The following is a 25,457-nucleotide window of genomic DNA, read 5'->3' as shown; positions in this document are numbered from 1 at the left end:
TGATATTCAAGGCAATTTCATATGTCAGGGCTGTTTTCACAAAGCTATTGGAATATTGTAGGGAATCAGTACCATTCTCTACTTAAATCCCTTTTTTTAAAATTAAGAATACAGGTAATAATTTTTAAGTCATCAACTGAATTGATATAAAAGTAGCACTATTATTTCATTTTCTCAAGTGTGATTTATTTTAATAAATAATGTAGTTGTCATATTGAAGTCATGAAAATAAGTAAGCAATAATTACAATTAATAAAAAAGAGATTTCAACAGAAAAAATGTTCTAGCACAGCAGAGGGCAGGATCTCCTTTAAACTTCAGTCTTTTGAATAACAACTTTATTGCTACTGTTCTTATGGCACTAAGTCTTATAATTACTGTTTAAAAATGTAAAATTAATGTCATCTTTTGACTAGAAGTACAAAGAACTATCTGACTCTAGTCAATTTCTGCGTGATAAATGAATACATTTATCAGCTTTGCCTGTTTAAGAACACTGAGAAAAAATAAATTCTAACAATGTATACCAGAAAAAGATAAAAATTAAACATGATGAATTTGTTGGGAAAAGACGTGACCTGATGATTTTGGTCCCAAGAATTCAACACAAATGCATTTTACTACTTTCAAACACATAAATCCTCATCACCACTAAAACTAGCTATGCATTGAAGAATCACTTCCTATCATATTTACATGCAAATGGGTTAATAAAGTGATTTTGGAGATGTTCAAAATTTTATTGGTGTTAGTGGGGGAAAAAAAAGAAACATCACATTTCCCTTGTCAGTTTACTTTGGGAATACTTTTCTTCATAGTAAATAATAGAACTTGTCAAAAAGATCAAAAAATTATTTAAAAATATTTGCATCAATAAATTTTACAGAGCATGTTCATGAACCTTTCTAGTAATCCGTTTCTTTGTAGTGTAATAAAGATACTATCCACATAATACATTGGAATATCAAACATTCTGAACATAAAATGTTCATTTTGAAATGTTCTAAGGTAACAAAACACCTCAAGATGTACTCCCATTCACACATCAAGATGTACTGATCAATTTTAATGAATGACAATTTATATATAATCAATTTGTAGAATTTATTCACTGATGCAATAACATTTTTGTAAAACTTCAGCCAACTGCCTAATATCGCAAAGGATTTTCAGAGAACACAACACATTTCATTCGTTTCTACTGTTTTCTTTTGCTGTTGCGCCAAACTTCTTTCCAAAAAATAGGAACCAAATATTCTAGGCAATGATAATTACCAAAGTAACTTCCTTTCGTCTAAACATCCCTTCTCTTTCTATATTTGTAAAGTGGAAAAATGACCTGTTTCAGGGAACATATAGAGATAAACTATCAGTAAATAATATTCTCACCCATAAAATGGGAGATCGATCTTTTAAATTTGCTTTGATTCTTTGACTAAAAGGAAATAATTATGTAAAAGTGACTTCAAAATGAAACCATCCTTTAAAAAAGAAAAAAATTCTTCCTTTTCTCTTATTTACTAAGGACTTCACTAGAATTGGCCTAACTCAAACTTTCTGAAAATCAATTTTAGATAAATACTAACAAAAACTACCAGTAAATTAAACACATTGGAATGGATTACTGATGCGTGATTTGCTTTAAAGGCATAACTAATATATTCAGGCTTCCTAGGCCTTACACACATGTTAAATAAGACTACTCACAGCAGCACTGAGATAACCAGTCAGGCACATGTGAGGAAAGACCTTTCCATCTAAACCTTTGTTCAGAGAACAGGGGCCAATTACTCCCCTTCTAAACAACCAACTCTGTAGGTTCCAGTCACATCAACTCCTAGTATAGTACGTCATGGATGAAACATTTTAGTGTTTGTGTAACTTATCTTTAGGAAATTAAAAAAAAAAAAAAAAAAAAACTTAAGGGGTGAGGTTGTGGCTCAGTGGGAGAGCACTTGCCTACCATTTGTGAGGCACTGTGTTCGATTCTCAGCACTGCATATAAATAAATAAATAAAAATAAAGGTCCATCAACAACTAAAAAATATTAAAAATAAAAAAATTAATAAACCCCATGTCTTTTCAGGTTGGGATGCAAAACATGAAGAAATCTGTTTTGCTTCCAAACACCTAAATGTATTCAAATCTCCACAAGTAAAATCTATTACCAATATAGTAATACAAACTACTATAACTTCAAGGGATATAAGAATCTACTATCTTAAACATTACTAAGACTCCAATATCCAAAGTTAAAGGACAGATAATAGGAACAACATTAATGGGATATGCAGCACAGGGTCAAAGACCAAAATAATTCTATACTACTGATAAACCAGAAAGTCAATCTTTAATGTCTCTTATTGATAGGGTTGTAGGGATCCCTACAAATACTTTTGTAAGATTTAATTTGGAATTTCTCTACTTCTACTCTTTGCTTATCCTACAATTCTAGTATGTTCACATGACTCTGCAACCACTAAACAAGTGTAACTAGGCTAAACATTAGTACTAACAAACTAAAATTTACATTATACTTTGAACTTAGAAGAAACACCAGTAAAATACTAGTGAAATTTAAAATACTAGCAAACAAGTTACCCAATGTATTTTGTCACAGGGCTGTAAGACTGAGACAACATATGTAATTTAACTATTATCAATCATTACTCTTAATTTTGGATTACACATATGTACATACACATATATATCCATTCCAATAACAGATCAGAGAGTAGATAGCATGTCTTCCTCTAAGATCTTATACTTTTTGTGCATCAGAATCACCTGGAGACCTTGTTAAAACAGACCATTTGTTCTCACCCCAAGTGATATGTGAGCGGGAAGGGAACAGAGAGAAAAAAGAAAATGAAGAGAGAGAGAAAAAGAGCAAGCAAGCTATTAAGCAGTACTGGGGAAAGATAAAGAGAATAAAAGTGAATTTAGATATTTCCCTCCATTCTGATGCTTGCCCTTTATCTTTCTGGGTAGCAAAAACTTAGAAGAATCAACAAAGACTTTGCAAATGAAAATCTACTAGGCCAACATACAAACCCCTTCATGCTTAAGAGGATAAATGGGAAGTTCTGGTTACAACTTTTAGAGAAATAATCATGCCAGAAACTCTCTAGCCTTTCAATATCCCTAGATGGGCCTACTCTGAAGACAATGAAGGGGTAGAGAAAGTTAACTAATAAGTTCTATATATTAAAGAAAAATTTAAAGTTCATCAGTAAAACCTGAGTCAGCAATGATAATTAACAAGCAACTCCTGTAACATGCAGAAGACTCAACATTCCAGAAACAGTAAGATTGCATTTTGAATTCATCAAACAAGTATTAAAATTTTATTTAAATGCAAGTTTTTCTTTTCAAGTTAATTATCCATAAGGAGAAAAATATTAACTTTATTAGAACTTAAACAAATGTTGCACAGAGAAAACACTTTAACAAAATAATATAATGGCATAACAAACAAAAAAGAGAACAGTGAAAGATGTGTGAAAGAAATATAAGGTGGAAAAATGTTAAATATTCCATGATTGTGTGGAAATAACAAGTCTAAACTTAAAAACAACAGATTTTTAAAAGTACAACCATAAAACAAAAAGTTAATGCCTGTGCTAGACTAACCACAAATACATTCTTCAGCAAAACTTTAAAAGGCAGAGTTATACTTTATAGTATTTATCTTATTTCTGACCTTTCCACAAAAACAGACTTCTTACACAATTCAATATGAGAGTTGAAAAAGATAGTTAAGCACTGAGAAGTATTCTACTAATTAAAATGACAGCTGAAGCAAAACAGCTGATGAGTCTTTAATTCAATATTTCTCAACTATAGTAAGGACTTGATCCAACCAAAACAAATCTTAAGCAGCTCAGAATTCTCTACTGCCCAAGAAACACCTCTGCCCAGCCTGATTGCCATATATGGAAATCATGGACCAGTGACCATAAAGCACTCTCAGGGACAAATGTAGGAAGTAAAGATACAATTCAGTATTGATATTTATAACAAGGAAGCTCATCTCCATTTTAGCTTACCAAATGTCAAAATTTACCTAAGACAAATTATTTAAGTATATGTCTCCATCTTTGCAATTTTTCCTAAATTCTGATACAGCATATGTATTCATTTTTAAAGTGATCACATTGTTAATAGTATAAAACTATAATAAAATACTTCAAGAATAGGTTTTTGAATATTTCTCTATCCTCCCTGGAGTTTTACACAAAGATACAACTATTACTTTCTGGTAGAGTAGTGTATAGGAAATTAACTTGGAAATGTTTCAAAGAGATTGTCAAACTACACAGGTCTCTCTGCTGGATATCTTACAAAGACAACATTAAATTCAAATTTTTAAATGTCTTAAAACAATATAGTTGTATTTTTTAATATACAAAAGGCAAAGTTTTAAAATGCATATGAAAAAGTTAAGCCCTTTGCATTCTGAATATGTGAAATGTATTTGCAAAATACGCCAAATTCAAACTTAAAATGAGGTATATTTTCTTTTCAAACATTAAATGTTTAGTAAATACATAATAACATGAATGGTTTCCAATTAAATTCACTGGCTTGTTTTTTGTATGCATGTTTTTGCTTTAGCCTGACATAAAAAAACACATGGCCAAGAATCTCTGGATGTGGCATCTAATAAAAAAAAACTGTTTGTGATCACTCTGTGTAAGTTTTAAGAACATAAGATGAAAACATCTTTGAGAATTATCTTAAAAACATTATAAATAGCATTACCAAACACTAGTTGTAATTTTAAATATTAAGTATATACTGGAGATCACTGCATCAATAATTGTCAAAGGGGAATACTAGAGAACAAAAAACTTTATAATGATCTTAGGGCAGTGCTTAAGCAATTGAAAGTGTTTACCTGAAAAACTTACACAGCAAAAATCTGAACCAAAGTTTTGCTTTTTGATTGCATGGGCTTCAGCCCATAGAAAACATGAGGAACAAACTGTTTGGTCAGGATCTTGTTAGTTTAAGAAGCAAAACATTTAAGAACCAAAATAAGCATACCATCAAAAATACTAATTCTGAAATTAAGTAGCTAAAGATTAAATCACCCTGTCCAGCAAGTTCCAAAAATGCCACACATTTCAAACATTAAGGCGATTATTTTTCCAACTAAACAGTACTTTATAAAAATATATGTCACTTCAAAACATATATATACATAATGACATTACATTTATCTAGTTGTAATCTTTAATACATTAATAAAATGTCACATATTACAAAGAAATTATACTAGGTGCCTGCATGTGTATGCAAATAAAATTAGTTTTTAAAGCACAGGTTTTAAAACTGAGCGTAGTGAACGTCCTTCTTTAGTGAGTTCTCGAGTCACACACATACATGGCAATGGGATTGCTTCCTCCCGTTTCTCTATGATATTGTAACTGCACTTCTTCAAGTGGTCAGCCATGCTTAAGATGTCAGCAAACTTCCATTCATTAACTGAACAAAATGCAGTACTGAATCGCCATACCTAGAAGAGAACTCTACTTTAGATTTTAAGGTGTCAATTTACAGAAAGTCAAAATGTACTTCTTGTTCTAACTGCATATATTTCTGTTAGAGAAGCATCCAATAGAAAGTTTCAGTTACAAAATTTTAAAGTAAATCCATTTGCAGGTAAATTGGTTTGTCAACTATTTTTAAAGACAACTCACTTTTGTGAGATAATGCTTTCAATACATTTAATAACCAAAAAAAAAAAAAAAGACAAAACCCAACATTAAAAAAAATCACATCCAACAAGGCTTACTGGAAAATTTTTTGAAACTCATAACTTCATGAATTCAGGGCCACTTCCCAAAATAATACCTACTATGTACTATCCATTCCATCTATTCAATTACCTACACAGAACCATGCATGGTCTGGATATATTGACAGTACAAGTATTTCTTTTCTTAGGTTTTTCTCCCATTCCTATTACACCACACAAAGTATATTAAAAACACCCTAGACTACTGTTTACCAAGGTTTAACTTATCTTTCCATTACTCACAAATACTAGTAATATTCAAAAACACATGTGCTTCGATTTGTTCAAAATGCTTGTTTCTATAAAAGGGATCCTATTTTAGTTAAAAAAATTTTTTTAACTAAAAATGTGTTTTGTTAAAAATGCATTTTTAGGCAAAATGCTCACCTGCCATCTCTGTTCATGTGTCTGTAGGTAAAAATATGAGTACTCCCTATTTTTTCCCTAGTCAGCAGCCCAGGCCCAGAAGCACTAACAGCTTATTAGTGCAGCAATGACCACTGTGGCCCCCTTTCATCTTTACATATGAAAACAAAGCTACCCAAACAAAACTAATAAGCATGAGTGCAGAACAAGGGAGACAGGTAATCATGACTCAGACAGGATAGGTCTAGGTATCCTAACTAAGTTCATCAACAGGCCAATGTCTAGTTAGAGAACTCAGAATACAAATGTCTCTTGGCATCTGTGGGGGATTGCTTCTAGGACCCCTCCTGGCAAGAACCCAAAAATCTGTGATGCTCAGCTCCCTTCTATAAAAAAGGGTGTTAGCAATGACTATAATGACTATAGCAATGACTATAATGGCTCCCTTCCAAAAAGGCAATTAAAAACAAAACTATTCTTTATCAATAAGTTGCACAAGTAACTTATTGATTCCTCATCTGCTAAGTGGGGATAGTGGATTAAATAAGTTAATGAAAGTAACAACATACATTATATACCATATTATAGGTGTGCAATTGTGGATATTAGAGACAGCATATTCAAAGACCTTAACAAGAAAGAAAAAACATCAGGGAACAATAAGTACGTCAATGCTGACTGAAGTATAAAGTGACAAGAAGAAACTGAAGAGGTAAGAATGAGATTATAAAAAGTGTTAAATGTTTCATTAAGGATTTGGTCTCTATTCCAGGGGAAATGGGCATTGCATTGACAGTATAAAAATTTTATTTACGAAAGTATACATATTCTAACTCTTGTATAGAGAATATGTTGGAGAGGCCAAACTGGAAGCAGAAACTTGACAGGAAGAAGTTGTGGTACCAATCCAGGAGAGAACCAAAGCTTAGACTGAACTAGGAAAATGGCACTGAAAGAGAAGAAACATGAGCAGTATAAAAAAGGATTTCAAAATTACCCAGATATGGCAATAAAGGGGAAAAATATCAGTCAAGCCTAACTTCCAAATCCCTGGTTTAGGCCACTTTCTGAGATTAAGAAGAGTAGGGGAGTAAAGTGAATTGAACATGTCGAGTTTGCAGAAACTGTGGGGGAATCAAGGAGAGATGTCCAGATGTCCAGATGCTTGTGTACAGTGGGGTTTGGAGCTCAGTAGAGAAAAGGCCAGTTTATAGACATGCGAGTAATCTGTGTAAATGATGGCAATTTAGACTTGAAGACTAGATGAGATCTCGGCAGGAGTTAAAAATTCCCAGAAAAATTTTATCCCATTTGTGAACACTAATGAAGAATTAAAAACAAGCCATACATAGTGTTCCATCCCAAAGGGAAGATACCAAATCATCCAGAAAACAAAAATACACACAAACACTCAGTAAATAAAGCTTTCTGCCACCAGAATAACCTTTTAACAAACATCATAAAACAATTTGTATGTTCATTCATAGGTCAAAATAGTCCTAGAGAACAGAGAAGCAGATGGAGAATTCAGCAAAGTTGGAGCAACAAAGTAAAAGACAAAACCTAAGCATGCTGAGAATAAAGTAATCAGAAATTTGAATAATGTGCAACCAAATATGAAGTTTATCAAAATTGTTTCCACTTCATAAAATGTCATTTCATATTTTAAGTGTTCTAAAATGAAAACCACCTTCAGTCACAGATATCTGTAATACCTTTCTCTTCCACTGTATAGCCTCCAACAGAAGGTAGGCAAAAGTAGAGTACCCCAGTAGAGAAATGGTGGCGCCTAGACTTGTTTTGGATCTGCCTAAATCTCCTGCTCCAGTTCTCAATATGCGTTAGTCTTTTGTACTGCACTAAATTCAGTCTCCACCCATAATATCAAATTCTATTGCCCTATCTTATCTCACTTCAGCCTAAGACATTTTCTCATTCATCTAATTATGTTCCCTTAACACTCCCCTGGTCACTTACTAGGATGAATATAGCAATAGTTGTGCCTTTTCTCATCTCTCTCCACTTAGATTCCATGTGAAACAACCAAGTCCCAATAAAGAAACTGCTAAGATTGGAAAGAAGCTGACAAATACAAGTAAGAAAAACCCTTCTCTTCGCCGCCTCCATTGTCTAATGGTGTCAGTATTTCAAGTGGAGCCTAAATTTAAAAAGAGGGTAAATGAATCTGAAGGAAGTTATTACAGAAGAATTGAGGGGGTACAGAATAGCTCATCTGAAGAAACAGAAGAGGCCTTTGCTATATTAGATTAGAATCTAGATTTAGGAAATCTGCAGTAAATTTGTGATTATCACAATTCCAACTATTGTAGTTCTTCATTAATTATCACTTTAAAAATGTGTCATTAACAGTAAATTTTAGGGATGACTAATTTTTCGACAAGATATTACTATATCAATTCAGCAGCATTGAAGTGCCTACTTCATGTCAAATAAGAGATTGACACAGTTAAGATTAAACTAACCTTTTCCTTTATCTGCCATGATGAATTTCCTTCTGGATACTTCTTTTTCCCCCACTGTAGTATGACCATTCCACGAGACTGAAGCAGACTGCCACACACATCCCTCATTAACCTGGACACACGTGAGAGCTGGCATAAACTGAAGCCATCAAGAAAGCCTGCAATATGTTGTAGGACCTCAAAGGGGAGACTACTTAGATGGTCATTATGTAATCCCAACACACAGTTTCTAGAAGGCTCTACTAATACTGTAGATACACATGGCTGAACTCCAAATGACCTCAAATGGCGGTCATGTATAATCTTTGCTCCTTGTGTTGATGGACAAAATCTACGCTGAGAATAAGTACAACCATAATAGGCTAAGGGGCACCTCTGTTCCATCCAGCCATTAAGTCCAGCATGAATGTCACCATGCACATTCTTAAAATGGGAAGAAAATTCTTTTCTTCTAAATAACTGTCCACACACAAAGGTAAACATTGAACGCTGCTTAGGTTGATACCTAGCAACACATTCCAATACTAAATCCAACCCAAGCGTCTGAAAAGGACTTGGATTTGAAAGCTGAGGATTGGCATGATCACAAGCTGAAGCTGAAGCTATTTCCCCAACCATTGTATTTGTAGCTAATATTGCAGATGGAAGCGAAAAAGTCTGTGTCCCAAAGTCAATGTGATATACATCAACCATGCGACTATCAGATATACCCCTCCCACCTGGAGAATCTCCTAGACAGAACAATAATGCTGCTGTGATCAGATCTATTCCTTGGAGGCCCATAGGATCTTCAGCAACTTCCAAATCTGATGTATCTACTGCTTTATCTTCCTTTGGTTTAGACCAACATGAATTAGAAAGAAATTTGAATGAAGGGACATGACTGAAAGATAAGACATCCATATTCCTCAAGTCCCCTAAGTCTACTTTTCTCCAATACAGTCCTTCATCTTCATTATCTGGCATAAGGATATGCTGAACTGTGCCATTAGGTAAAGCACTGGAGGGTATTACTTCTCTAAGTTGTGCTGCTACTGAAAGTGAACTGGAAGGTTCTGAAGTACCATCTGATGCCACACATTCTCCATTTGTTAAGCTACTTTGTTTTGAATCAACTTGAAAATTCTGATCCTGGTCTTTGACCTGTATACATACATTTTCCAAAGGAAAGCCATTGCAAAGAACAGAAGTGCCATAAGAACCTGTGTTCAAATCACACAATAAATCACTTGAGCCATTTTGCTCAGAATGGGCATTCTGACTTATGCCAGTATGGTCGATTCCACCTACTGCCCCTATCTCATCCTCATAAGGATGGTCCTGGTCTTTCAAGTTTCCATCCTGCAAACTTTCTCTGTCATTTTGTTCTTCATTCATTTCATCTGGGGTAGCATGAAGACTTGTATTTAACATGCCAATGTCTCTTGTGGCAGTATTCAAGATATCTAAAGCAGCAGCCAAACTTCTGGTTGTTTCTACAGTAGCTTGATAAAGTGCACCATAAGATTCTTCATCAACAGACACCAAACCATTAGTATGTGGTATTTCTGGGACACTGGATTTAACTGAGATTTGTTCTCTAGGTTCAGATACTTTATCAGTAGCTTTTGACATCATGGTGGCTACTTTGAGAGATTCTAAGAGCATCCTTTGGTCTTGCAGGGCCAAGGCCATATCTAACTGTGCCACTTCATCAACATCTCTGCTTAGATTTTCATATGATTTCCGGTCTGCATAACTAACTGGCCATCGGTTCCATTCCATAGTACAGCACACCACACTTGCAGGACACATTTCTAGATGTTCAGCAACTTTATTTCGGGTCATGGTAAATGGACATCCAAAGTCACTATTTAAGCAAGGCACTCGCTCAAACGGACATAGAAGTCGGTGCTCATCAGCTTTACAAGAATGGAAAAATGCTCCACAAACCAAAGGACAACCAATCAGGTCACAGGAAATCCCAGGCTCTGGTCTGGTCATACACCGTCTACTGACACAATTCACACAGTGTGAATGCTGCAGATCCTCCTCCATAATGGTCAGTCCAGCTCTAGTGTTAAAAGAAAAGAGAAAAGAAGTTAGACAAACAGCAGCTGATTTTCAAAACCGCCCAATAATATAAATTAAATCACTGATTCATTTTAGCTTATTTGAGGCTAAAATACATATAAACATATTTAAATTTTATCTTTAATCAATATATCTTGAAAGAACTTAGAACTTCAAGTAACATTTCAGTATTTTAAAATGTCATAAAAGAAGTACTGACACATGGGAAGTATTTATATAAAGGAAGTTTACAGCATGTAAAAATATCAATAAAAAGCATATTATAGCATTTCTGTAATATCTTCAGAGAAGACTGGAAAATCATTTTCATCTGAGGAGGTGATTAAAAACTCTATAAACCAAAAATGTAGGAGCAAAATATTTTACATCAGTTAATTGATTAAAAACCCTTTTATTTTCTAAATTTTGTAAGGTTGTGGTATTTTTCATTCAAATTTGTAATTTTTGTGACTTCTTATTCTATTCTAAATAAATATGTTACGAGTTAAAAAAACAGCATATTATATCTTTCAAAATAATACTTAAATTATAGTACTGTGTATTGTATAAATTTATGCCAATAATAAGTTAATGTGTATTTCAATTTTTAGAATTTAGAGAAGGCTTTAGTTTTTTTTGTTTTTTGTTTTTTGTTTTTTCCCCTTACTTTCACGGTATCGTGGACTGAATCCAGGGCCTCATACACACTAGGCATATACTCTACCCCAGACCTAAATCCCCAGCCCAGCTTTTACTTTTTTAATTAAACTGTCTGTGATGTACCTGATATTTAGAGACAATCATATTCCTAAGGGAATCATCCTCATTTCAATTTCATTAATATTATCAGTCAAACTTTACTAGATATTTTCATTTTTATTTCCTTTAAATATATGAATTAATTTATAATTAAATCTATTGATCTCTACTCCTACATATGCCTAATAAATTCTATACCAAATTAGCAGGGTAAGCTTTAATTAAAATATACAAGGGATTTATCAAAAAAATAAAAGTTCTAGTTCAAGCTTTATGTCTGTTGGTAAAACACTTCTAAGGACCACAGTTTCCATTCATTCATTACAACTATTTATTGTTTGGCTACTTTGTACTAGGCACTGCATTGGTGTGGCAACAAAGATTTTCGGAAAAAATTTTTTACTGTTTTTTTTTTGATGGGTTCTTGCCCAGACCAGGCTCCTGAGAAGCTGGGATTACAGCGGTGTGCTATCACAACCAATGCAATATAAAGTCTAGTAAATCATGGTGCCTTCTCTCAAAGAGCAACAGCAGGAGGTTGGCGCAACAGTAAAATCCTATCACATTATGAAATCAGTACATATAATCAGTATGAATAGGGGTTAGAGAAGAATGCACAGTTAGTCTTGAAAGATGAGAAGTCTTAAGTGTGGATCATTAAACTGGTAAGAAAGGGAGGCATTCCATGCTAAAATAATAGCCTATGAAACTGAAAAAAAAAAAAAAAGCATGAATTGACAAAACATGTTAAATCTTCCTAGTATTACTGAATCAAGGTAAAATGTAAGGTAGTTGTAACACACAAAGTCAAGTGAGAATAAGGCAAATCATGAGAACTACATACTACTCTAAGCTTAGAGTTCAGATTTCTAGTATTTGTAAAATAATATCAAGGGATTACAGCTATTTAATGGTCTTTCTTGCTTTTTAAAGCTAGTATTTTAACTTTTATCAACTATACTTTTAAACCAAAAGAAAAGGCATAAGCGCATTTAATCATAACAGCCTATTCAATGGATTTTCTATAATCAGCTTCTTTATTGGTTTGCTATAAGCAGTAAAAACAAAGTATACCATATTACTTTTGCCACTATTCTTATTTGCTACTCCATCACAGGTTCAGAAGGAAAACAAAAACAAAACAAAAAATCTTCTAATCTCCCAAACACTGCTCAGGCTTTATTTTTACTACCCCTCAATAAAACTGCTCTATTGAGATCCTCCTAAAATCAAAAATCAAAGGGCTTTTTTTTTTTTTTTGCCCTCAGACCCCATTTTCCCTGGTCCTAACGTTATAATGACTAATCCCTTCTTTTTCAACAGTCATCTTCCCTTACTTTTCATGTTGTTAAACTTCTCCAGTTTTCCTCCTAACTCTCTGGTTATTCTTTAGTGTTCTCTTAACAATTACACTTCTTTAGGGTTCTAGCTCGTTCTACACATTCTCCATTCATTCTATAAATTTTTTCAATTTTTCCAAAAGTCTCAATTACCACCTATATGCTGAAAACTAATCTACACGTCCTGCTCAGACCCCTCTTCCCAACCTCAAACCTCTACTGCTAAATATTTATTATGTATTTGTGCTTGTAGATGGCACACAACTCAACTCTATTACTTCCCAAATTACACTGTAGTATTTAATTTTCTAGAGAAGAAAGATTCTTAACCCATTTTCTTCACTCATGTTAGTTCTCTGACATTTTTCCACAAATTCTATCTTGGTTCCAGTTGAAAAAAAAAAAAAAAATTACTCTCCAAAACGCTACATCTTGAGAGTTTGTTTGCAGGTCTAGCAGGGGAACACAGTTACTTGTATACCCTTGACCGAAATACAGTCCTCCTCTATCCAGGAAGGTCATCCTCTTCCACCAAGTGTGCAGTTTCAGAAGGGACACACGTGGAGCCATGAAGGAGGAAAAGGGACACCCGCCTAGCCAGTCAGATCAGCCTAATGACCCTGGTAATCAGTGGGGTAACAGATGTCGCTGCCAGATTACCCTCACATCCCAAAATACTACATCTTTTTCTCCAGTTGAAGCTTGATTCTAATGAAGCTTTTCTTTATTAATTAGGAAAGTTCAGAGTGGGTATTCTGATATTCAGTGATGTCATGGCAAAAAGGAACACATTCAACACTGACACTGTATTTTTACATTGTTTTTAAAATTGCAAATTATGAATTAAATACTTTAAATTTTTTACTCATAAAATTTATAGGCAAGTATAGAACCTATAAATTAAAAACAGGCATGCTGAAAGAATCATAATAGAATGACAGATTAAGGATAACAAACATTTCTAATTTAAGCAGATATTCACAGAAACTTTAATAGGAAGACAACTTACTGAGGGATCACACTGTGAAAACAGCTGTAGCTTTCTTATTTTGTAACAACTAGACCAAGTTCATCCCACATGCTAAAGGTTATAAGCGTGACTGTTACTAAGAGAGAAACCTAAAAACACAAACAATTTCAAGAGAAGTGACCACTGCTCTGAAGACTTGTAGGGACACTTGATGTGACTGTACACATCATCACATGACCACACCAAGCACAACACATCTTAAAATTCAATTCAAAAGTGTTTAAAATAGCAACTGCTGCAATTCTGAGTTAAACACAACAACTTTCAAAGTAGAAGGTTCTCAAACTTCAAAATAACTAGCCTCTTCTACACTATACCCCTCTGAAAAACAATGTAAACAAACAAACAAAAAAGAACAAATAGCCACAAGGTCATAATGCTTATTATGTATTGAATTAGACTCAGAAGAAAAAGGGAACACTATTTTATCCTTCTTTACATATTTCAAGTCTCTAAATCCTCATAATGACCCAGAGGAAACGGGTTCAGAAAGGGTAAGTGACTTGCCCAAGGACATTTATCTAGTTAAGTGGCAGAGGCAGCATTTAATTCTGTATCTGATCAATGTACAAGGACAATAAGACATGTTTGCTTATTAAAGTTTAAGAAAATAAGGCAACTCTTCAGTAACTCTTCAGTAATTTAAGATGTTATTTGTGGAACGGAGATTACACAACTTTGCTTGTGGTTTATTCCAACACTTAATCACCCTGTGGTCAAGAAAGTCTTTTTGGTCCTTTCTAATTATAAAAGCACATTACTTTGCTTTGAATGCATGTGTTTTAAATTATTTTAAAAAATAATTTACATTGATAAGGTTCAGCATAAACATATGGAACTTTACGAATTTAATAATTCTCAAAATAACTACACAAAGGAGCAATCAGATTAAATTCCATTTTATAGTTAAATATATTAAGAAATAAGAAAATAGAACAGTCATGATGGGGGGAGCACTCTGGGGAGAAAGCCCTTGGCTTCAAAATTTAAAGCTCTCCCAGATCCATCTTCTTTCTAATCAAGATTGCTGCTATCAAATTAAAAACACCTTCATAAAATATTTCACAATTACTCATAAATCCTGTGAAACAGGTTTAAAATCATCAATCCCTGATTTCTCAGTGGAACAGTGACACAGCAGGTCCAGTTAGAAAATACACTGCTCAAATTGAAGGCTTCAAGTTCAAGATGTGCTTAATTTAAAACAATGTTTTTTTTTTTTTTTTAAAAACCTCTTTCCAATCAGGATCTTTACCTGCCAAATCACATTACTAATTTACACTTAAAAATGAGTTACTGGAAAAAGTTTCATTAGACTAAAAACTATTTGCAAACAATGAAATGCTTTACAATAGTTTCATTTTTTCTCTACCAGAAGTTCCTTGCCAACTCATACTCTGTGGCTGACAAGCAATCCTTAAAAATAGTTTTAAGACATGGCATTTTCCCATACAATGAAATGAGATCTGGTCATTTAAGGCACATACATAAGTGCCTGCTGATATTTTTCCAAATTCACCAAAATGCATATGGACATAAGAAAATGAAGAACTGTAAACCTGCATGATTTTAAAATATGCTGAGGAAAGTCACCTAATGTACTCAAAACAGACAACTACTTTAGGGTTGTTCTTAATGTCTGCTTATCTCCAAGACAGACATACAGATACACAGGGTTTTCTCTCATCATGCTAATCAACTTTTTGGTCTCTGCTTAAATTATACCTTTCCATGTACCCCAAAACAGGTATGCACCCCTTACTATGTGTACACAATATACACTGCATTTTCCCTGTTAATACTCATGACAACTCAAAGGAAATCATTATTCTGTTTACTCTCTCTCTTCACAGGAAAACCATAAAGCCTTTGCAGGTCAGGACCATATCTAAATCATTCTTGTTTTCCCTGCACTCAAAACTCTGCCAAGAATACAGATTTGTGTAAACACAAGAATGAAAAATTATAATAAAAGAAAATAGCAAAATGGAATTCCAAAACAAAATAAAATTAAACAAAAAGAGGAAACATTTATCTCTAGGTTTTTCTATTATTTTAATTCCCTAATCAGCCAAGCAGGCTAGTTACTGGGACAACTGAATAAAAAGGCACCAGATTCAAAAAGAAAAATAAGAGTCTGCACATGCTTAGATGCCTGAGTAAGGTACAAGGTGAGGAAAAGCTCAAGATAGGAAGTGACATCAAGCCTACTGCTTAATATTACAATTAATATGGTATTAGATAAAATAAAAATCTACTTAAACAATAACATGTTCCAAAGTAAGACTGATGTGGAAACAGATATGTTCCATTAATCAACCATTATTATAAGAAAGTTCATAATTAAAATTTAAAATTTAGCAATTAGTTCATCTTTGTATAGTCAGAGGTATTAGTGTACAGTAAATGCAGACACTTGCTGAATAATTTGCTGATGAGGTGCATTCAGTTTTAACGATCATAATAAATCAACACCTTAGCAGGACATGGTATTTCACTGTTTTAAAAAGCAGGCAAGGTGGGGTTGTAGCTCAGTGGTAGTGTTTTTGCCTAGTATTTGCAGGGTCCTAGGTTCCATCCCTAGCACTGAAACAAATAAATAAATTAGTTAATTAATTTTTACAGGGGGAAGTGGAGGTGGATAACCAAGACAAAAAACACAGTATAATTAAATTCCCAGAGCAAAGTATATGCTCCCAATCCAAAACGGCTAATTGGCTACAAGGTATATCCTTTTATTAAACTTTGATCCTGACTTCTTTTTATTTATAGGATGAAAGAACCAATTACATGGAAAATTTTCTTCAAGTCTTTATCCTTCCAGATATGATATAACCAAAGCATACATCTTCTATTTCTAAATATGGTCATGGTCATGGTCATGAACAGCTCATTCCAAAGTGAAAGTTCTAACTACTTACAATATTCTCCACTAAATAAACAAATGAAATTATAATAAACTTACATCAGAAATTGAAATAATATTAGTAACTATTTAATACTCAGACAAGAGCTATTTGACACAAAAAAATAATCCACCCAAATGGGAAAACTCAGTTAATTAAGATGGGTATCATGGTGTGGGGAATGGGCTTATAAGGAGTCTCAATTTTTTGACCTTGAGGCAACTACTCTGCTCTGAAAATAATCTAGAACTCTGTGAAGGTTGGTTACAACTACATGTGTCCAACAGTATATAAACATGTAGGTCTCAGAAAATAGATGTAATTCACTTTATAAAATAGCCACATTTGTATAAAGTTTTATGTATAATTATTTTTCAAGTGGTCGTTTAAACTTACAAAACATTAAATGCAGTTCTAAGAGGAAGTACTGTACCTAGAGTTTACATTATCCACTGTTTAAAAAAAGATACTTTTTTGGTAAAAGACTTTTTAAATTGAGGTATGCCTGTCTACATCTAACATCCACCTACAACCATCTACAATACTACTAGGCCAAGGTGAATCTCACCTATTTCATCACAATGAACTTGAAATTAAATATTTTATACAGCCTGAATCAAGTCTTTATCATCAAAGTATTGTACAACTACAATACCATTCTACATTAAAATGCCCAGCAAGTACTAACTCCTTTTATCAACATAAGCAGTTTTGGAAACTCATTTAAACGCTCTCCAAGACGATATGGAATACCACAGAATTTATCCTATGAGAAGTTACATTTTAGAAACATGTTTTATCCAATAGTAAACACATTAAGCAATCCCTATTTTAGTGACCTTAAGGTACTTCTCTACATGCAGTATCTCAAAATGTTAACAATCATTTGTATAGTATTGCTTTTTAATGATATTTTATTAGGGCACAGTATTGGGGGGGGAAGTCCCCCAATGTTAGACTTATGTAAAGAAGCAATGGTTTGAAATTAATACCCAGTACGATTGAGACACATAGGCAAAACTTCAGTTTTCTTATTCACAAAATTCCACCCACTTCTACTAGAATCACATACAAAAATGGTTTATTTCACCACATTAAAGCTCCAGGTTAAAAAAAAAAAAAAAAACCTGGCAATTTAAGAAATTAGCAAAACACCATGTTATCCCCAATTAAATTTCTACAGTGAGAAACAGTGACTAAGCACAAAGAAGAGTGATGCAGCGGAAACTGTACAGTGAAATCTACCTCTCAAAAAAATCCTAAAGGCATATTTTTACGCTACTCTTCCTTTTGCCCAGTCGGCAACTGCACTGCTTTGGAAAACCTCACATGAGCAAAGGCAAAACAGGTTCATATCATTTACTGGGTCTCCAAAGAGCGCAACACGGTACTGAAATTCAGAAAGTTTGAGGCTCTTTTTTAATTATTAAGGTTAACCTACGCTGATATCAGAATGCCCATAAATAACTTCGTCTTGGATCCCAGTCAACAAAGTAACCATGGAATAAAAGGTCAATTCCTTCCCAAGCATCTTGACTTAACGACGGGGCTCAGAAAGGCGAGCAGGGAGAGGGGACGAGGAGCGCCGCGGCGTAAACAGACCGTGGCGCTGAAAACACCCGACACGCCTCGGAACCCGCCCGCGCCCCGCGTCCCCCTCCGAGGGGCAGGACAGGGCACGAACGCCCCCGCGGGTCTGCGGAACCGAGAGCGTCCCCCGAACAGGGACCGCCGCCGAGACGGAGCCTCCGCTTCCATGAATGGAAAAGTTACCAACTTCTCTCATCCCGCGGAGACAGTTGCCGACGCCTCCCAGGCTCACTTTAACCCATTTGTCCCCACGGAACCCAAGTTTCCAGAAGACAAAAGGAGAGCGGTTGGGTCGACGCGGCCCCCGGCTTCGCTAAGTTACGCTCCCGCTTCGCCCTTCCTCAGCGCGCGGACGGAGGCGCCCGGGGTCGCCGCCCCGGGCTCGGGTCGCCATTTGCCGACCGCCTCAACGGCCGGCCACGCAGCCGGCCCGGCGCGGACAGCGGCGCGGCGGACGCCCTCCGGGCCGACCCGGCACCCGCGCGGGCCGGCCAGCGCCGCGCGACTGCCCCGCGGCGGGCCCGCGCCTCCGACCCGACTGCCGGCCCCGCCGCCGCCCCCGTCCCGCTCAGCGCGGGCCGCGCCGGCCACCCGCGGGCCTCGCCACACTCACCGGCGCTCGCGGCCGAACCGCGGCCCAGGCCCAGGCTGCCGTGGCCGCCGTGCCCGGCTGCTCCGCGCTGTCCCGGAGCCGCCCGGCGCCCCACACCCCCGTCCGGTCCGCCTCCTCTGCGCGTCGCCCGGCTGCCGGGCCGCCGCCTTTTCTCTCCCCTCGGCCAGCTCCAGCGGCAGCCGCCCTCCTCGCGCGCCCCGCCCCGCCCCGCCTTGCCCCGCCCCCCGGCCCGGCCGACCGGCTCAGCTCGGCGGAGACGCGCACGCAGGGCCCAACGGGAGCGCGCACGCCGCCCTCTGACTCCACCGCGGCGACGTGGCGCCGAGTGGGAGAGTCTGCTGGAGGAGCGCGGGCCTGGAGCGTCTGGCCACAGGGTTCCCGGCGCGCCTGTGCAGGGCGGCGTAGTACTACCAAGTCCTGTTCAATTTTAGAATCTTACGTTCTTGAAGGAATCGAGGCCCCTAGTTTTACAGTTGAGAAAATAGGCCCAAGTACAATGACTCGTTCTACCTGATGAATGGAGGAGCTGCGGCTCACATCCCTTGGAGCCCCGCGCACTGCTCTTTCCGTCGGCTCAAATTTGCAGGAAATGGGTCGGCACTCGCTGAATCTTTGATTGCCGCCAGGGTCCTTCTCGCTGGCTTACTCATGCCCAAGCCTTATGATTTAGTGTCAGTACTGTGCTCTGACCCCTTTTCCCCTGTAGGGTTCTTGCTTCCAACTTCTAACGGGGAGCGCAGCCCTACATTCAGGCGGCAGAGTCATTCTGGAGCCCTGGCGGGGAATACACCAACGTCTGCTTCTGTGAGGGAGTGAGACATTCTCCTGCCAACTAATCTAACTGGGGAGGGCTTGAAAATGAGATAGGAATAAGGAATAAAAGTAGAGATACTGAGTCTCAAAGGAAGTATTTGAAAATAAGATAGGAATAGGGAATAAAGGTAGAGATACTGAATCTCAAAGGAAGTGCCCACGAACCACTGATATGCAGGAAACACCCACGAACCACTGAAATGTAGAAAGTTGCAACTCCGGAGGGACCTGCCCTACTCTGCAAAAGTAACTCAAGGGCAATGCACAAGCCCAGGGAAAACCGGAGTTGCAATTGGGTAGCTCCACCCTGGCTCCACCTCTAGACCACCCTCTAGCAACCTAAATATTAACACTCCGCACCAACCAGTAGCTGTCTCTCCCTCTGTAGCTAGCCCCCATTCTCCTTTGAGTGCGTTTTGCTTGCTCTACCCTAAAGCGTTTTGCTTTCTCCTGAGATTACCCCCATTCTCCTTGACTGTGTATCTACTTTACTAAATAAACCTCTGTCTATGCCTTTGGCTTGTGCTGAAAAATTTTCCACCAAGTATGCCAAGAACCCTGCTGATCCTGAGTCAAATCCGGTAGTGGTTCCCTCCCCCGCCACCACCACCATGGCCCCTCTCTCTGGGAACTCATAGAAGCCTTCTTTGGAGGCATCTCTTCTCCTGTGACAATACCACTTGTGAAAGATACTTTACAAGTGACTGAAGATTAATGAAATACCACGTCTGTATCAAAGAATGAATGTCCAAACCTCAATCTAAGACCAAGGGCCAGAGGAGACCGTGGTTCAGAGTGCGGGGAGTCCCTCAGCCAGCATCATCCTGTAGACTCCTGCCCACTCCTATCTCAAGAGAACCATAATGAAGAAATCATGGCTGTAATTTGGCAGTAGGAGTGGAGGCAGGAAGGTAAAACACCGCTTTGTCATCTTTTTTGTGGCTGCATTTTTTTTTTTTACCCCCAACTGATGTACCTTGGAAAAGACAGTGCACACCGGATGTAATTTGCCATCCTGCAGAGAAATGCCTCCCAGACTTTTGGATTTAAAAGGCCTGTAAATTTAAAACCAGTAACAACAAAAAGGACACCATCAGGGATCTCCGTGAAACATAGACCCCCTTAGAACTAAGGGATGAATACCTTTAAGGAAAGTAACACGACCAAGCCGACTCTCAGTCACATGGAATTAACAGTCATACTAGAAAATCCCGAGTTAAAAAGTGAACTAGTCTTCAAGGCTGTGGGAATAAGATAACCTCCAGGTGATGGAGGCTGGGGAAATCAGTTCAGTCTTCTGAGATTATGTGGTCACAGCCACACCACCTCTGCAAGTCATGTTAGAGAATTTTCCAGATGGTAAGGGCAACTCCAGGTGGTGAGGGCTCTTATAGTCACTGAAGTAATCCACAGTTACATTTGCCTTGTTAGCATAGTAAAACACACACCTGTAGGTGGAAGCTTAAGATGGAAACGAGACAAGAAGCATGATAAGGAAGAGGAAGGTATGACTGAAGTCCCACCTCTACATGTGAAGACACCAAGAGACCACATTCCTGCCTATCCCATAGATGCCATGAAATCTATTCCGTTCTGTTCTGTGTTTGAGTCTATCTGGGATCTCTGTCCCCATGTGCTCTCTGCCTTCTACCTCGGGCATAAATCCCCCACCCTTTTCTTTGCTAGAGCTATCCTGGGGTCTCTTTCCCCCAGGTGCTGTCTCCCCTTCTGACTCAAGCAGAAGTCTTTACTAAAGTCTTGCCTGTGTTTAAATTCTTTCTGAGTTCATTGTTCATTTCTATAACTCTGGATCCAAGAACCCAAAGTCAGTAACAAGTCGAGTTAGGAACTTAGACTAATCACAAACTCAGTTCTTTGAATTAATTTAGATTTTTAAAAATTCAATCTTGGGGGAGTGTTTTATTTTATTGTTTATTTATTTAGAGTCTGATATGTCTGCAGACAGGCCCCGGTCCTTAGTCCACTGTTTGAGAGCATTGTCCAGAGAGCTCGGTTGGAAGACTGATGAAGCAGGCAAGGGACTGGTGGGAGAAGACTGAGTCCTGCTATTTTTTGCTCAACTCTCTACCAATTGAACAACCCATCCTTCTTTCCCTTCACTTAACCTCCAATAAAATAAAGGGGCTAGAGTTAGTGTGTCTAAGTTCCTTTCCATTTCACTTAAAATCCCATAATTCTATGATCCTGTAATTGAAATTTGGAACTTTCCCCTTCACTAAGTCATCTGTCTGACATTACATCACCCTCTCCCACCTCAGGCTGAGTCATGCAGGCTGGAAACACCACAGTCTTCTTTGCCCTTCCGTTTCAATACTTTTCTATGTCCAGGAAATTTTTTTTAATCCCTCCTTTCTTCTTGCCTTTCACATTCATCCCTGGTTGCTATCCTAGGTAAAGTTGAATTTCTGTGTTGCCTATCCAGGCTTCCTCCTCTAGTGTTTCCTACCTCAAACCTGCTGTCAACGTAGTTCTTAAGACACCCATTTCATCTTGGTCTTTCTCCATTTAGATCTTTGTAGTCGCTATCTAGTGCCCATTGTTTAAAATTTCAAATCCTGTCCTCAACTGTTCAAAGTGAATCTTTCAGGCTGTCCTGATTAATGTCCTTTTTTCCTCCATCAAACACAATGCATAGGCCACCTGAACTCAAAATGAAAGACCTGAAGTTCCTCCCTCTTAACTAGTCAGCTCTCATCCCATGTCCTCCATGAAAGGCTTCTGTAGCATATGCTATTTTCAGCACTTCACAGGCGACAAAGGGTACTATTACCTCTTTCGAAAATCAGTGTCAGGGGCTGGGGAGATAGCTCAGTCGGTAGAGTTCTTGCCTTGCAAGCATGAGGCCCTGGGTTTGATCCCAGCACCGCAAAAAAAAAAAAAAAAAAAAAAAAAATAATCAGTGTCAGTACATACATGATCTCCTAACCCATGGAAGCAGATCTCCTTGCTACAGAACCCACGTCCATCTGCTCACCACTCAAAGCCAATATTCAGGAGACAAGAGTTAGTGGAGGGGCTGGGGCTGGGCCTCAGTGGTGGAGTGCTTGCCTAGCATGTGTGAGGCCCTGGGTTTGATTCTCAGCACCACTTATAAATAAATGAGTAAAATAAAGGTCTATCAACATCTAAAAAATTATGTAAACAAATTTTTTAAAAAAAGAGTTTGTGGAAAGAAAATCAGACTTATCTAAGAGTGGCACACTGAGAAGATGGCTGGAGCTACCGTCTCCCCAAGAACAGACCAACTTGGGGAACTCAGGTACACAAAAGGGCTTCGATGGGGACGCAAAGGAGGTGGAGTGGCACAACAGGCAGAAGGACTGTGTGCTGAGTGGGGTCTTCATCATACAGGCTGTGTATCCCTCCCCCACCCCTCTTTGAAACATCGCATTCAACCTTGACCTCCTAGCTCTAGTTCCTAAACTTCTTTAGACAAAAATATTACTTCCATGCAAGTTAAACCTCACAGTAATTTACATGCTCTGTGTTCACTGATGGACAGGCCTAGAATAAGGAGGGTGCTATACAGCTGATGTTATCTGAGCGTTGCCAGATGTCCTGAGTTTTGTACATCTAAAGAAAGATTATCAGTTATTATCTTAATCAGTTAGGTATGACTTCGTTTTAGAATTTAGAATGCTGGTGAAAGGACAACTTGCAAAGGGGCCACCACTCTTACATTGTGCTGCTTTTATATGTCACTTGAGTATCTAGTATACTACCATTACATCCTAGTTACTTAGTGTCTGTTTGTCATTAGAAATAAAAATGTTTACCTTCATCCTGTCCTGATTATTATGTTCTATGCTATGTCCCAACTCCTTAGAGAACCTTTTATTGGTGACTTTTCAATACAACTTATTTAAAAATTAAGTGGTGCCCAGAGAGACCTCCAGGAATCACAAGTTTATTCAAACATGCCTCCTATTAAATGCATGGATTTGGTCATGAGAAAAGCTATCACCTGTGTGGCTTAACCACCTAGAGAAGTGACAGGGGCTTCGGCAAGGTAAACAGGAAGGGAAAAAAAAAATAGGAAAGGTCAGTACTAGGTTTGACCTACTGACTCCCTTGAGGAGGGGGCTTTTCAGGCTTCTCAAACCACACCCTGCAGGTGGGCTCACAGGCTTCAGCAGGGAGTATCCTAGTGGCTTTTTCTAGAGTTCATTCTCAAGTTGGGGAAGGTATTAGAACCATAAAAAATATATATATATATAATAACACCACAAGTGGAAAGCCCAGACAGAAGACTAGACTGCAGAGCAATAGAGAAAATAAATTCACTTGATAAAGAAAGTGAATACAACCACCAGGTAAATTGCTCTTCCCTTTGTTCAATGTCAGGGCTAATTGCATCTATGTTCAAGTAGGTTTTCTTTCCAGATTAGACCAGGCTGTACTTAGGTACTCCAGAGGCCAAAGCAACAGATATGCCAGGCCTGACGTTTAAGTCATATGCTAATTAAGGAAAGCATCATTGGCCAGGGACAAGTGTGAGTGGCTGGGGACTGGTGTGCAGCTGTGAAATCATGGGACAATTGGAATGACCAGCTGGGGCTGTGGTAGGAAATACCAGTCCTCTTTTATGTCATGCTCCTACAGAATTACAAGAGAGAAAGAGTCAGTCTGAATCACCTAATGACCAGAATCTGGAATCCAATCGCTACAATTATATTTGCTACATAAGTTCATTGGAAGTATGAAGAATATGACAAATAACATATAATTACATAGTAATTGAGAAGCAGCTTCCCAATGATACCTTCAACCCCGAATCTATATTGCATTTTTATATACATAACAAAGGAATTTGAACCAAGGCAGCCAGGAATGTTGGAAAAGTAGAAGACCCAGGTTTTGTCCCTGTACACCACAGACTTGCTAAAGGATATTGTTGAAATTATCTATCATGTGCATTTTAGTGTTTCATGTGCCTTTGAGTTATTACAATTAGACTTATTAATAAAGTGCCCAGCATACAGAATAGATGTTCATTCAACAAAGGAACAACTGAATAATTATTTTCCCCCAAAGGCTGTGCCATTGGGGTGTGGCATTTACATTTCTGGTAGCTAGCACTAGTTGGTACTAGTTTGTGGATGAGCAGATAGGCAGGTAGACTTCTTTCAGGTGGGGATAATAAAACCTTCCTCTTAATCAGCTATCTACAACTATATACATAATTTTTTAAGCTAATAGAAATTTGGGGGTAGAGGAATGTTTAATTTCTCTGTGTAAATTCTCATTATGCAAAGAAATTTGACATATATTAAATATCTAGGTGGGACCACTTTTTATTTGACCCATGAATGGGTTCACTATTCAGTTCTCAGCCCTACTGGACTCTAATTTGTGGTGGCAGCAAAGTCAAATGCCTCCAGTGAATGCCATTCTGGTAACAAGAAGTGGGCTTCAAGAGAGCTGCCAGCCTCAGACAAGCACCTTGTTACTAAGCTGTTACTTCATTCTAGACACCAGCTGTTGCCACATGAAAAGAGAGGGAATAGTAGCACCGTATTTTTGATTATTTTTTCTTAAAGATCCTGGAAATCCAGATAATTACATGAAAGCCATATGTTGTTTTTAAAAATTCTAAAAACCCTGTGTGGGAAAAGAAATCAACCAACACACACACACACACACACACACACACACACACACACACACACACGCACCCTGAA

General features: G+C 37.6%; 1 protein-coding gene across 1 annotated transcript; it reads right to left on the bottom strand.

The window, feature by feature from the left end:
• Positions 1–1,949: 1,949 nt before the first annotated feature.
• Positions 1,950–19,132, bottom strand: Fbxo30 (F-box protein 30). Its single transcript, XM_047559177.1, has 3 exons — positions 18,943–19,132; positions 8,653–10,705; positions 1,950–5,521 (listed from the first exon to the last, which is right to left on the bottom strand). The coding sequence occupies exons 2-3, from the start codon at positions 10,687–10,689 to the stop codon at positions 5,318–5,320; spliced, it is 2,241 nt and encodes a 746-aa protein (XP_047415133.1). The 5' UTR covers positions 10,690–10,705; positions 18,943–19,132; the 3' UTR covers positions 1,950–5,317.
• Positions 19,133–25,457: the final 6,325 nt, after the last annotated feature.

This window comes from Sciurus carolinensis, chromosome 7 (genome assembly GCF_902686445.1).
Source record: "Sciurus carolinensis chromosome 7, mSciCar1.2, whole genome shotgun sequence".
In the NCBI taxonomy this organism is placed as follows: domain Eukaryota; kingdom Metazoa; phylum Chordata; class Mammalia; order Rodentia; family Sciuridae; genus Sciurus; species Sciurus carolinensis.
This window is presented reverse-complemented; position numbering and strand designations above follow the sequence as displayed.